The following is a 14,960-nucleotide window of genomic DNA, read 5'->3' on the forward strand; positions in this document are numbered from 1 at the left end:
TTTTTCGTTTTCGTTTAGTTTATGGTCTCGAAATTCATCCTTAAATCCGAATTTCTATTATCATCCACACCATCGGACTTACAAAACAACATATTTGTACAATGTATATACATGGTCACATTGTAGGAGGTGGTAGAAGCCAATTGCTGCCATTGATATACGCTAAGCTCTGAAAAGGTCTAGGCGTCTAGCTTCAACCTCGCTCAAAATTCTGGCAAATCCAACTCGACCAGTCGAGCTAACCCCCGGTCCCATGCACTTGTATTCGCCATAGTACACGGTCCTGCAAAATCATTAAACCAAATCATATTTGGAAACAATACGTGAACTTAGCTGAAATATATGCATGCATACTTGCTACGCTCAGGGTGCTTATTAGTCGACCAGCCTTCGGTGTGTACGATGTTGCCCATGTAAGTGAAAGCAATGATGACTCTCGTCCTTTGCCTCCATGCACGACCGAGGTATGTTGTGCCGTTGCCCGAACCAGTAATGTTGCAGTAAAGGAATGTAAATCCACTGTCGTCTTCAACCTTTTCTCTTGCTTGTGCTGTGATCACACCGGGTATTTCGCGACCGAATGAATCGTGGTGTTCTGTAAAAAAGAAGCATAGATCAGTACATGAATTTGGTACGATTTAGAGGGTTCGGAAACTTACCAGATAAAGAGATTTGCCGTTTCCGAAGATGAAATCAACGGTGCCTTCAATGTAGCAGTCTTTGAAAAATGCATGCCTCTATCGTTGTACAATGTGTCTTGGAACCCTATGAACTTGCAGTTGTGGAAGGCAGCTTTGTTTCCCGATATTCTCATAGCCACCGCTTGCGCCAAAGCTTTCCAGCAGTCCGGCATCGGAGCTGAATTCTATTCACCAAGAAAAAGAAACCAAGAAAACCTACCATATAACGTTCTCCAGTGAGGAAACTGAGTAATAAATGAGAAATTGAAAAACATTACCATAAAAGCAATGTTAACAGCCACGAAGTAATCACTGTTCATCGCCACAGTCGCACTATTCAACGTACCGAACTCCGCCGCCGTACCATTAAACACTATCTTTGGCATATCAAGAGGGTCTCCGAAAAGGGTCACGAAATTCTTGGTCCTAGTAATGGTGAACTTCTCGAAGTAGTAGCCTCCGCTTATCCAAATCACCACCCTTTGCATGTTCCGTAAAGGGATGCTATCCACGGCCGCGGTCACTTTTTCAAAGTCTCCGGTTCTGTTTTTTTTCACGACGATTAGTTTAAACCCCCTTTCCTCGGCGTTAACCAGGACGTAATCCAGAACGGTGCCGCTGAACAAGGCATCAGCAACGTCGTTGGCTCGCCTTTCTTGGAGTTCTTTCATGTTGGCAGCGATCCATGACTCGAGATTGGGTGCAACCGGTGAATTTGCGGTGTAGTTGGGGCCGAAAGTTACTCCGGGAACGAGGAAAGTTGCAGAAACAGTAGTGAGGAAGCAGAGGAAGAGGGTGGTTTTCATTTCTTGACACATTTCTGGATTGATTATTTCGTCATAATCAATAGATGGTTTTGGTTTTTATAGGATCGTAATGCAAAAGAAATGGTTCGAAGGCAAAGTCGGCTGTGTTCTCCGGGAACTGTAATGTTTGTGGTGGAAGATAGTTGCCATGACAGGCACGGTTACTAGCTGAGTTCGGAAAATGGGGCAACTGAGTCGGCTCGGTAAAGGGCTTTAGGAAGATGGGTTTGGGCCTATGGATTTGGTAAATCATTATCTATAGGCCATGTTTAGGTGAATATGATTGGTGGGCTTTCTTTCTTTTGCTTAGGAAACGATGGGCTTTGACTCTTTAAGTTTTTGCTTGAAGTATAAGTTGGACAAAGTAGACTCTAGGGAGCTTATATCACAAATAAGTATATAAAGAATATCATTTTTTTCATTCAAGTACTTAAAGTATTTTTTAGTCAAATTAAGTATCTAAAGTTATATTTTTTGGTCAAAATAGGTACTTAAAGTATATTTTCGGTCAAAATAGGTACAAAGATATTACAGACCTATAATTAGACATGATGATTTTACGATCGACACACACTAAAAGATATTATAAATATCCCCGATCAAAACCGGAAATGATGAATTGTTTCAACCAACCCACTTCATTCTTCCTTGTAATAATCTACCTTATTCTTCATTCAATAACTTATTGACAATCATTTTCTCATCGACCGTAATTCTCCATCCAAATGAATATAGATGAATCATTCACGACTTATGAAATAAAATATTCCTATATATATATATATATATATACATAGGGATGGCAATGGGTCGGGTCGGGTTTTTGGGCCACCCGACCCGACTCGAGAAGAAAGGGTTCTCCACCCGTGACCCGACCCGACAAAATTAATGTTTCACCCGACCCGACCCGACCCGAATATATGACTTAGAAACTCGACCCGACCCGACCCGAAATAATAATAAAAAAATTTAATTCAATGAAAACAGTGACTTAATTGAAAAAAATTATATATGGAGGGATATTATTGTAATTATCCCTAAATATATAAGATAAAATTATATATATATTTTTCGGGTCGGGTCGGATTTTTTTACCCTAAACCGACCCGACCAGACCCGAACAGCGCATTAAAAAAAAACCCGACCCGAACCCGAATTTTTTTTAAAAAAAATCCGACCCGATCGGATCGAGTCGGGTCGGAACCCGTCGGATTCGGGTTGAGTTGCCATCCTATATATACATATAATTTTATTTATGCCTTGTTTTTGATTGAAAGAGAATGAATACAAGAACCCATAGTTTTGTTGGGTGGGAAACCGTGGGATTTTGGGATTGGGAACATGTCACATGTCATGCGGTTCAATTGGCGTTGAACTCTTGGATTCTAGTGCCTACAACCAATACCATACTGTTACAATACAATGTTTCTTGTCCCCCCAGTGTCATGCTTGAATATTTAATGCCAAAGATTTTAGGACCCAAGCATATTTGGGCCCCAGTGTCATGCTTGAATACTTAATGCCAAAGACTTTAGGACCCAAGCATATTTATGTTATGACCCACACCCTTAATTATATAGCATTTAACAATAGAGGGCATACACAATTTTATAGGTAGAGATTATGATTTGAATTTTGTCTCGTTTAAATTAAAAATTTTATGGTGTCATTTATTTAACGAAAAGATAAATTAAAAGGAAAATAGAAATACGTGGAGGATGTAGATAAAGTTCTAATGTTTGATATTATTTAAGATTCTTTTACTTAAAATTATATATATATATATATATATATATATATATATATATATATATATATATATATATATATATATCGTTTACTTGTTACCTATAATATTTAAGGTATTATTTTATTAAATCCTTTAGGGGGTGTTTGGATGGGGGAATGTAGGATTCTCATAGGAATGAAATCTCACATTCCCCGTTTGGTTAGCCCGAGAATTTCATTCCCGGTAATGTAAGATTACCAATAGTGGATTTTTTTGAATATATTACCGGGAATGTCATCACCTTCATTTCCTTAGGTATTGTTGGATTCCCGGTGTTTTGGACTAAAATGCCCTTAATTTTTTTTAAATATCCATTTTCTGTCATTGAATAATAAAAATTCTACGAATGTTAAATTACAAATTTATCCTTAAACTATTTTAGATTTACATAAAAAAGTCTATAATTAAAATTTTATATGAAGTTCAGGGGTTAAAATAAAATTTTACCCTTTCATTAAACCTTTTTACATTAATCTTACATTCATGCTAAGCCATCCAAACACAAAATACAACATTCCCAGTAATCATATTCTCTCGTAATCTTACATTCTCACTGATAATCTTCCATTCCGTGAATCAAACGCACCCTTAAGGTTTCAATTATTAAAAGTTATAAAATAGTCTTCTGATTATAGAATATTACTTTATCAAGTCTCTCGATTATTATAAGTTACAAAATGGTCACCCGACTATTCTTTATGTTCCAAACTCATCATTTTACGTTAAAAATTGGCGATTGTCTAAACTGGACTTTAACATGATGACTGCGATATGATAGTCGTTTGAGATTCTAGGATCATATTTTATCGCATCACAGTAACAAGTTAATGTTCAACTCATAATATCATTAATTTTTTAACAAAAAAATGACAAGTTTGAAACATAATGAATAATCGGATGACCATTTTGTAATTTTTAATAGTCGAGAAACTTAATAAAATAATGCGCTATACTCGGGGACCATCTATGTACTGTACCCTAATATTTGTTTACAAGTTAATTGAACCGTAGCCATACATTATCAGAACTTGTTGCATCATGCAAATGATGGATATGTGGAGTTCATCACATGGGTTCTTAGCTACATCTGAGTGCAGAGAACGGGCACGAAGACTCATATCCATGTGTATCTGCTCCTTCACCGATTTGTCCTTTTCGGGTCAGTTTCCTAAATACATAAACGTATCTCACCTTTTATATTTTATATTATCGGTTCAAATTGTCGATGGCATGTGCACCTCTTTTAGTCTGAATCATCCTCATACGTAAGAAACATGGGTTTTCCGATCTCTTTTTAGTATTGTTTTTTGGCTTTCATGAGTAACAACATACCCGGAGCTAGGGTTGTCAATGCCCATGCCTTCTTGGCTTAATGCCGTTGGACTTAATGTGATAAACACTAAACCCTAACTTCTTCATTTCCTATAGATACGGTCCAATGAAAATATGAGAAGAAACACATGTGGTGTGGGGCTAATACGAGCATTAATCGGATCGAAAAATGATGTATGTGTATCGAATTTAAAATAAATTTAAATTCGTGAATAAACACTCAATCATCCACACCTTTCATGTTATCCAACGAAACTTTTATTACCTTCTGATTCGATATACCATGTAAAATAAAGTTGTCCGATTGAACATATCTTTATCATATTAACCTTAAATTCAATCATTAAACGACCCTTTGCTCGTATTAAGAGACGTTTGTTATAATAATGTAAACAAGGTTCAATGTGTATATGTATAAATAATGTTTGGGAGTGGACCAAACCAACCGGATGAAACAATGATATATATATATATATATATATATATATAATATTGAGGAGAAGAAAGTTCACATAACTCTCTCGTCTGTTGCATGTGCGTTCATGGGGGTGTGGGAGTAAGAGACAGAGGAAAATATATGTCAGAAGGGAGAGCAATAATTAAGAAAAAATATGGACAAAAATTCCTCGTGTAACATGGGCCTATCATTACTTCATATCCGATTTCCACGACCACCTCTCACGTGGGATCATCTTAAATAAACTATTTTTTATTTGTTAATCGATTTAATCTAAATTTAATTTAAACACCCATTCGTTAATATAAACACCATGCGAAATATAACGAGAAGCATGTTCTAGTTAGCTGTGCTTATCAAGCGAGTCAATCACTAGTGGAGCAGTGTTCGATTCGTGTTCGTTAAAAATTTTTGTTGCACGACTCAACTCGTTTCTTGTTAAGCTCGTTAAAACTTTGGTCAGCCCATGCTCATGAAAAAAACTTGTTACTCAACTCATTACTCGTTAAGCTCGTTGCTCGACTCGTTAAGCTCGTTGCTGGTTAAGTTCGTTGCTGGTTAAGTTCACTAAAATAACAATCAACAAATACACCAAACTAATATATTAAAACTAAAGTGACAATCCACAAACACGTCAAGCTAACATATTAAAAATATTCTTAAAAAAAGTTCGATGATAAATAATCAATCCTAAAATTAATGAAATGAGCACCTCTTCACTCCATTCATTATTGTTTGCAATCACCAAATTACAAAAAAAAATTAATGAGTTGTTCGCGAACTTATTGAGTCGAGTTGAAATTTGCTCGCCTTAATTCGTTAAGATCTCGTGTCGAGCTTGAGTTCAAATCAAGTCAACCCGAGTCGAGTATTAATAGAGGTCAACTCATCAAGCACCCCTAGTTCTAGTAATTCTAAAGTGGACCGAAATATAAAAAGTAAATTATAACACATATTCTCAAATTATGTCTCACATTCTAAATTGGTCTCTAAACTTCTTAACATTCCAAATCGATCCTCAAACTATGACCCTCATTCTAAATTAATCTCTGAACTTTTGAAAGTTCCAATAACATCCCCTCGAAATCATTCAAAAGTTTGAGGTTAAAATTAGAATATTCAAAAGTTTAGGGAGTGATATAGAATGAGGGCCACAGTTTGGGGATGAATTTGAAATATTCAAAAGTTCATTGATTAGTTTAGAATGCATGTTATAGTTTGGGATGAAATTGGCATACTCAAAAATCTAAGGATCACTTTTAAATGAGAATCATAGTTTAAGGATATGTGGTACAATGAAATCAAAACTAAATAAGAAGATTAATGTACCTGTCAGATAAGTTATGAAGTTACCAAATAGGGTTGGTTCAAGTGAGAAGTAGTTTGATATTACTTGAGTATGTCTCGAGTTCGAATTCTTGTGTATGCAGAAAATTTTCGTTGGAAGACTCACTTAGAAAACTAAATGTGAGACCTAAATCGATTCAGGAAAGGGAAAAAAATAAGCCATGAGGTTAGGTGCAATCAATCATTAGTGTGAAACTTTTCGTTTAATTCTCTAAAAAAAATTATAAACGAAGATTTTGACAATATCTTTAATCGTTTTTTATGATAAATTTTGATAAGAAACATCATAAATCTCTCATAATTTTAAATTTAATATATAGTTTTTATTATAAACTATTTTGAAAATAATACACGACATTTACATAATTTAGGATTGACATATCCCGATCATTACCAGTTTGAACACCATAAAAAATTAGCTAACTCTATTCCCATATGTAATGGGATAAGGGGGAGGTAGGGTAGTAGGCTGTCCCCAACGCCAGGTTGAGAGCAACTTCCGTGAAAGACCTCCGGTAGTCAGAATTATGAATTGCCCACCATGGGACTCGATACCACGACCACAAGGTTTAGTATCAAAATTATCAATTTTTTAATTAAATTATATGGCTAATCAACTCTCATAATTTTTAATTAAAAAGTTCTTCTTCTCGTCTTCCTGGCTCCGGCTTCCTGTCTCGCAACATGGTATGGACACTGTTTTTCTGCAACCACGTTTCTTTGCTATGCCCTTTTCTTATTATTTTGGGTAAATTACGCGTTTAGTATCAAAATTATCAATTTTGGTTCGTTCTAATATCTAAACTTTTAATTTTTTTTCAAATCATATATGATGTTTAGTTTTTATTTCGTTTTAACATCACGCTGCTAAAAACTTAACGGGTGATTTGCAAGTGATACCTTTTTATGGGTAAATTACATTATTCACCACTCGACTGTCTTCTCACTCCTATTTTAGTAATTAAAGTTTAAATTTTTTAATTTAATTACTTAACTTTCAAATTACTCCTAATTTAATCACTTTAACTTTCAAATTTATTTTTAATTTTTAATTATATATTAATAAAATAATAATAAGAAAAAGTCATATCACAAAAAAATATTAATAAAATAATTAGAGTGATTAAAATAGGAGCAATTTGAAAGTTGAGTAGCTACTTGAATTTTTTTAAAACTTTAGTACCAAAATAGAAGCGATAATATAATTGAGTGATGAATAATGTAATTTACCCATAAAAATGCATAGCTATTAAGTTTTTAAAACGACGTACTAAAATAAAATAAAAACTAAATGTTAGGTATGGTTTTAAATTTTTTAAAATTTAGGTACTACAACGGATCAAAATTGATAGTTTTGGTACTAAATGTGAATTTACCCAATTAATTTTCTCTTATGTTTTGTAACGGAAAATTCACATTTCAGGGCTTTTGATTATGCTTATTTAAATTTGGGTGCAATTTCAAAGCAAGGCTGGGTGCTGCTTATGCCAGCAGGTTAATTCGGTAATAATCTAGTAAGTTAAATAAAATAGGTTAAATAATATAGAAGGTCCTCATAGTTTGTGTTATTGGCAAATCTAGGCATCCTACTTTAATTTGAGTTGTTTATAGGCTATAGCTCATCCACTTGTTTAAATGTGTATTTTCAGTGAGAAAGCCGATTCTTTCATTTAATTATGATAATTTTTCTCTTAATTTATTTCTTTAATATGTCATACTACGAACATTTTAATCCGAATCAATGAAATCCGAGTCCTAAACTCTAATAATTATATATTTTTTAATTCTTTTCGAGCTGAACTTATGAGATTCGAGTCACAAACTAGAAATTGACAAATAAAGTGAGACACAAAACCAAACAAATGAAAAAGGGGTTATTGTGTAATAAAACATAAATATAACCTAAAAATGCGATTAATTATAGTAGCAAAAATGAAACATTAATCTCTTATGTTGTTATATAAGAAAATTTGAAAATGAACAACAATACGCTTAGTGGCGGATCTAGAAATATTTTTGAGGTAGAAACAAATTTGTTAAGGATATAAAATTTTTAACGAGATAGATATAAATAAAATATTTGGGTTGATATCATCAATAAACTAGGTCATAATCGAAGAAATTTTATATTTAAAAGTGGGTATAATAAATTTTCAGGATAAACACTATTAATAAAATAAATATTAATAGAAGAAAATTCGAATTTCAGACCCTTAATGCATCCGCCAGTAGATACGCTGCTATAATCTTCGGCCAGGCTTATAGTTTAGCCGGCGTGAACTCGGTTAAATCCTCACCGTCGAAATCAACATTTCTCTACAATTATTAATCCCTGGTTTCTTAATCTACACCGCCTAATCACATGCATTGTTTTCATTACATAATGTACAAATTTGTGTACCATGAGAACGATCCCACGGGAACCGTCCTTCAATCGATCGCGGGAGCAATCTTTCAACAAGCGTAGAACTCGACGAGCTCCGCCAGAGACTCCGACTGAGGATCACCGTTTTTGAGCATCCAAAGCAAGTGATCGAACAAGACAACCTCGCACGAAACTTTGATAACGGCGTCGGCGTCCTCGCCCGACACTTCCGCGAGTTTGCGGAACAGAGGGTTCTCGAGGACGTCGGAGCTGATGAGGTACTGCTTCTTGGATTTTCCGACGTAGACTGGCTGGAGGTTGACGTCGTCCGATGACGATTCGTAAACATCGGAAGCAGCCACTACGGAGGAAGACGGCGGACGGCTTTGCTTTTGGTTGAATGAGTTTAGCTTCTTGAGAATTGACTTGAGCTTTATCAGCTTGTTGATGCCTTTTGCCATTGGGAGGTATAAGGATTTTTTTGTGAGGAAGCAGGTGCTTTGTGAGCGCTATGCAAAGGGGAAGAAGGTTCGTTTATAAAGGAAGTTGGGAGGGATAAAATTGTCAATTGCATTATAAATGTGATTGTACCATTAGGATAAGATGTGAATAAGCATGGCAACGGGTCTAATTTATAATTTTCTGTTAATATTAAATCTAAATATTAAAATCTCTTTTTAAATTTGATTTTCGGTATTAAACTCTAGGGTTAAAGTACACAAACGATTATCTAACTATAGAATATTATTTTATTAAGTCCCTCAACTATTAAAAGTTATAAAATAGGTTTCTAATTATAGAATATTGCTTTATTAAGTCCCTCAACTATTAAAAGTTATAAATAGTCATCTGACTATTCATTGTGTTCCAAACTAGTCCTTTTCCATTAAACATTGACGGTTGTCTGAGCTGGACGTTAACATGATGACTGAGATATGATAGTCGTTTAAGATTCTAAGATCATATTTTATCATATCACAATCAACAAGTTAAAGTTAAGCTTAGAATATCATCAATTTTTAATAGAAAATGACGAGCTTGGAACATAATGAATAGTCGAGTTACTATTTTGTAACTTTTAATAGTTGAGGTACCCAACAAAGTAACAATCTATAATCGGGGTATCATTTTGTAACTTTTAATAGTCGATGGACTTAATAAAATAATTCCTATAGTCGGGGTCCATGTATACTTTATCCTAAACTCTAACAATACTAAGTAAATTTAATTTTTATTAAATTAAATTAACTGAAAAAAGTTTTTAATACCTTATATATTTTTTACAAAGTTTCATATGTTTTATTTTGACAATTTTTAGTCATTTATTTTTAAAAATATTTTATAATTTTAAGTATTTTAGATATTTTTTTTGAATTTTTATTTTTATATGAAAGGGAAAAAATAATAATATAGTTATTGAAAAAAAATATAAAATAATTATCATCAATTTAATGAGTTTGTCTTTTTTTTCACTTTAATCAATTTGACAAAAATAAAATAAAATTTTAAGAGTTAAATTTGACGGAAAAAGTTGAGGACAAAAATAACTTTTTAAAAGGTTTGAGGGTGAAAATATCATTAACTGTAACACTCCAACCCGTACCCGACCCAGATACGAGTCCGAGATGTCACATTGATATTTCAAAACCTTTATTCTTGCAAAATAACATAATATTTGAACTTATATTAAGAAAATACGATCATATATTGTTCAATTGTGTTTGGTATAAAATTTTGAGATAAAAACGCATTTATGAACAATAATGAACAGTGTCATGAACAGTGCTACAATGCATCGATGCATTGCTACAGTGCATCGATGCATCAAAAATTCGAAGCAAAATTGTGCATCGATGCACTGCTACAGTGATTTTCGTAAAACGTTCATAAAACTCGTAAAAATTTAATTGTTCATTACTATACAATTGTCATTTACATAAACACATTTAAAACATTACAAAACTCAATCGTATGACTTTTCAAAACCGATTAGAACATATTGGATTTAATCCTTTATTTACATGTCAACCACTTTCCTTATTACAAAATACATAATATACATTTCTTTTCTGATCTGATCTTTGGAAAGGATAACTGACCTATCTTGCATAACTCTTATCAATCGTCCTCTTCTCAAAACCTACGCGTGAAACAATCACACGCTAAGTCTACGACTTAGTGAGACATATAAAACATATAATAAAAATCATAAAACATTTCATAAAGAAATACACTTAACGCCATAAACTTCATGTAATACAGTTCATATACCTAAAACATATATGCTTTCATATAACCAATACATGAATCCTGTAATTTATTCCATATAATAAATCACATATGCATATCACCTTCAGTATATTTGTTTAATCTCTTTATTAGCCCATGTACACCAGTGAGAACTTAAGGTATGTGAGTACATTGAGGTTGTGCACTATTATACTGTCACCACAGCTCGTATAATTGTCCCGAAGGACCAATCCATAGGTTCCGAAGAACCTAGGTAATCAGTCCATATGTTCCGAAGAACATAGGTAAACAATCCATATGTCCCGAAGAAAATAGGTAAACAGTCCATATGTCCCGAAGAACATAGGTAAACAATCCATATGTCCCGAAGAACATAGGTAAACAGTCCATATGTCCCGAAGAACATAAGTAAACCTCGACCCTTGGCATGCTAACTATACCCCTAGCTCTCATATCACATAACATGGGCATTATCATTTATAACAGTTCACATTACTTATTCATATCTTTTCTCTTATAAACACATACCATTTTCTTTTTAGTCACGTACCACATGTACGTGTAATCATTGATCTTATAATCACATGTTCATTCTCTTCTGTCACATACCACATGTATGTGTAAACATATATCTAATATCATATAACACATATCATAAATGCATGTATTCACATAGATCATTTCATATGGCTTTTATCATTTCTATATACTAATGCACACATAGTAATCACATAACATTTTATAAGTTACTTCTTACCATAGTAACTCCATCATTGGCTCATCGCAAGCCAATGTTTGATCAATCACATAAGTACAATTTAAATTGCACTCACGTTAGCCTTGCTTTGATTTGATCCTAATTCTTTGATTGTTCTGAAACTTTTTTAGGCTCAATTTCTACATAAGCATAATTTCCGAGACGATTATCAGAAGCCTAAACCTTATAACTTGATGTTAATAACTTAGGCTAATTTAATAAACCAAATTTAAGATTTTCCTTTAAGAGTGTATCGATGCACTATGGGTGCATCGATACACAGAATAGCTTCGAAATATCCATGCATCGATGCACCTACCCAGAAATCACTGTTCATTGCATGAAAATTCACTCTTTCAATTTCAATTCTTCAAGTTTCATTCCCTTTCATATTCTTAACTCAAATATACATGCTTAAACTCATTTATATCTATTTATTTCATCTTAAACTTTAAAATTCTATTCTCCATATAGAAATCAATAATCATACCAAAATTTCCATGTTATTCAAACTTAATTCTAACACTTCTAACTTCTTATTCGCATAGATGACAAGTCAAATTTATCCTCTAAATTCAGTTAAACCTTCTTATTCAAAATTTCACTTAAAACCCCATTTTCTTTAATCTATCATAACTCCTTTATCTTTTGATTTTAAGATAACTTAAGCTTTCCTCAAGCTTAGTTATCATCTAAGGATCAAAACCCAACCTTTAAATTAACAAATAATCAACTAATGAGGAAACTTACCTTTTGCTTGAGCTTTCACGTGGAGAAAAGAAGAAGATGAAGAAGAGAATTGTTTGGAAGCTTATCTCTTCAATCATTCTCCACATGGGTATTATAATACCCATTAATTATTATTTAATTATTTTCCTTGTTCAATTACTCATTTTCCCTTTGACTCCTTTAATATTTACTAACAACTTTCAGGAAATATCTCCACATAAATTATTAAACTATTCAACTATTCTACTTTTATCCTCAAATTCTAAAATTTTACAATTTGATCACTAACCCATAGTTTGAGATGTTACAAATCTCCCATCCTTTTAAGAAAATTCATCCTAGAATTTTCATTACATACATTGATAAGAACATATTTCTTAATGTTCTTATGTTGTCTCCTTTATTTACTCTTTCCTTCCTTTAGTTCTTCAACTAACTTTTTCCTTTATTCATTCATCTACTGTTGTTTATCATATAAACAATAACCATTAACCTCATATATTTTTGTCTTTTTCTCATTCGATTCTGCATTTTTCCTTTATACCTTCATATCATGTCACTTATCACATAAACAGTAACATCCATTTTCATTACTCAATATTATAAATCCATCTCTAATTCCTCATAACAGTAAACAAATTCTTATTCCATCATCATTTGACCAAAATACAACTTTAAATATTCTTCAACTGTGATTAAACATATACTTTATAAAATCAAACAATTTTTTCATCACCTTGCATACTTTTCATTTTTCTATATCGAACTTATCATCTACACTTCCATATAACCTTTATCATAATTAACCCTTTAATTTCCTTTTTTCCATTTAATTTCCTTATCTCTTTACTCCACCATAAATCAAAATCTCCTTGTAACATATATCATATCTTTTCTTCAGACTCTCATACTCTGATCATATCGCTTATACTTATTACTGATTATCGATCTTCATCGCATCTTTGTAACTTTGATAATTCCCTTTATTTATACAAAACCTCTTCCTTTACCATCTCTTGTACTAATAATTTCTTCCTTAATCTTATACAAATACTTATTTCTTTGTCTACATCATATATATATGATCAGAATACACAACCAAATTCAGATTCATCATACTTAATTAACTTAACCTTATATCTTTTCCAAATCTTAATATTCTATCACCTTTACTATTACAATTAATAAACATCAACTGTTCAATCTAGGGCACAAACCCTAATCATCCAATCATATACCTTCTTTTCCGTCGAAATTTTTCTCCACAGTATCATACTCAATTTTTCAAGCTCAAAATTTTATTCACACATAGTACTATTTATCTGTTTCAAAATCAAACGTTGTAACTTCTTTTGTCTTATAAACTGATCACCAATATACTCATTCTTAACCTCTTCTTATCAATCCTCAACTTTACTCAACCATACAAATCTTCACTTCCTTCACTATATCACATTATTAAGATCAAAATATACAATTGTATACAATACATTTTTATCACAAAATCTTGTTAGCCAACGTTAACTCTTTCCTTCTATAATACAAACCCTTATCATATCCGTACTCTTGCTTATACACAGTACTATCATTTTGTTTCAAATTTATAACTTTGATTCATCTTATAAACTTATCACTGATACACTTATTCTTGAACTCTTCTACAATTCTAACCACCTCATTTGATCTTTTAACGTTCTTATGGTGACATTTGTCTACCATATTCTAGCTTGCCCACGTAGTAACGAAACTACTCAATTTAATTTCTCCACTTTGGAGAAATGAACACCTTCTAGCATTATCTTCATATCATTTAACCAAAGGTTTGTAACAACAGAACCTTCCTCAAATTCACCCTTAAAATCGGGCGCTCTTAACTCTTTTCGATACATTCATTCTATGAATTATAGAAGTATAAAATTGAAAACACATCAGAATATCATTTAACATCATGAATCATTCTCTAATCTTATACAGGCACTCCCTGAGGTGTTAGTTCTTCTCCCTACCTGGCCAGGGCAGGTGAATTGCTATTGCCTTCAGGTCTATCATCTTCTGCTTCACTTGAAAGCTCTCATATGTTCATGTGCTCATATTATTTCTTTTATCACATATCACGGGTGTATATGATCATCTAATTCATATCATATAATAGATGTCATTTACATATATTCACATATCATCTATCATATCATATAAACATATATATCTCATAAATCATTCTCAGACATTCACTTATTATATAACATAACAATTTAACTCTATTAATAAGACAACATACTCCTTACACTATCAGATCAGAATTTTTTTCCACTTTGTGTTGGCATGTATACTTTTTAAAATACTTTTGACTTCGTTTTTAGCCTAGAATCGGCTAAACCGTAGCTTTGATACCATTAAATGTAACACCCTAACCCGTACCCGACCCGAATACGAGTCCGAGATGTCACA

General features: G+C 32.7%; 1 protein-coding gene and 1 pseudogene across 1 annotated transcript; both read right to left on the minus strand.

The window, feature by feature from the left end:
* Positions 1-115: 115 nt before the first annotated feature.
* Positions 116-1,498, minus strand: LOC120147456 (annotated as a pseudogene).
* Positions 1,499-8,751: 7,253 nt separating this feature from the next.
* Positions 8,752-9,273, minus strand: LOC120147609 (auxin-responsive protein SAUR76-like). The gene has a single exon (XM_039160938.1). The coding sequence runs from the start codon at positions 9,235-9,237 to the stop codon at positions 8,866-8,868; it is 372 nt and encodes a 123-aa protein (XP_039016869.1). The 5' UTR covers positions 9,238-9,273; the 3' UTR covers positions 8,752-8,865.
* Positions 9,274-14,960: the final 5,687 nt, after the last annotated feature.

The sequence above is a fragment of the Hibiscus syriacus genome, unplaced genomic scaffold (assembly GCF_006381635.1).
Source record: "Hibiscus syriacus cultivar Baekdansim isolate YM2019G1 unplaced genomic scaffold, ASM638163v2 tig00110940_pilon, whole genome shotgun sequence".
Lineage (NCBI taxonomy): Eukaryota > Viridiplantae > Streptophyta > Magnoliopsida > Malvales > Malvaceae > Hibiscus > Hibiscus syriacus.

What these genes read in the sequence shown, in the direction of transcription:
- LOC120147609 (XM_039160938.1), bottom strand. Translation starts at nt 9,237, where the DNA reads ATGGCAAAAGGCATCAACAAGCTGATAAAGCTCAAGTCAATTCTCAAG.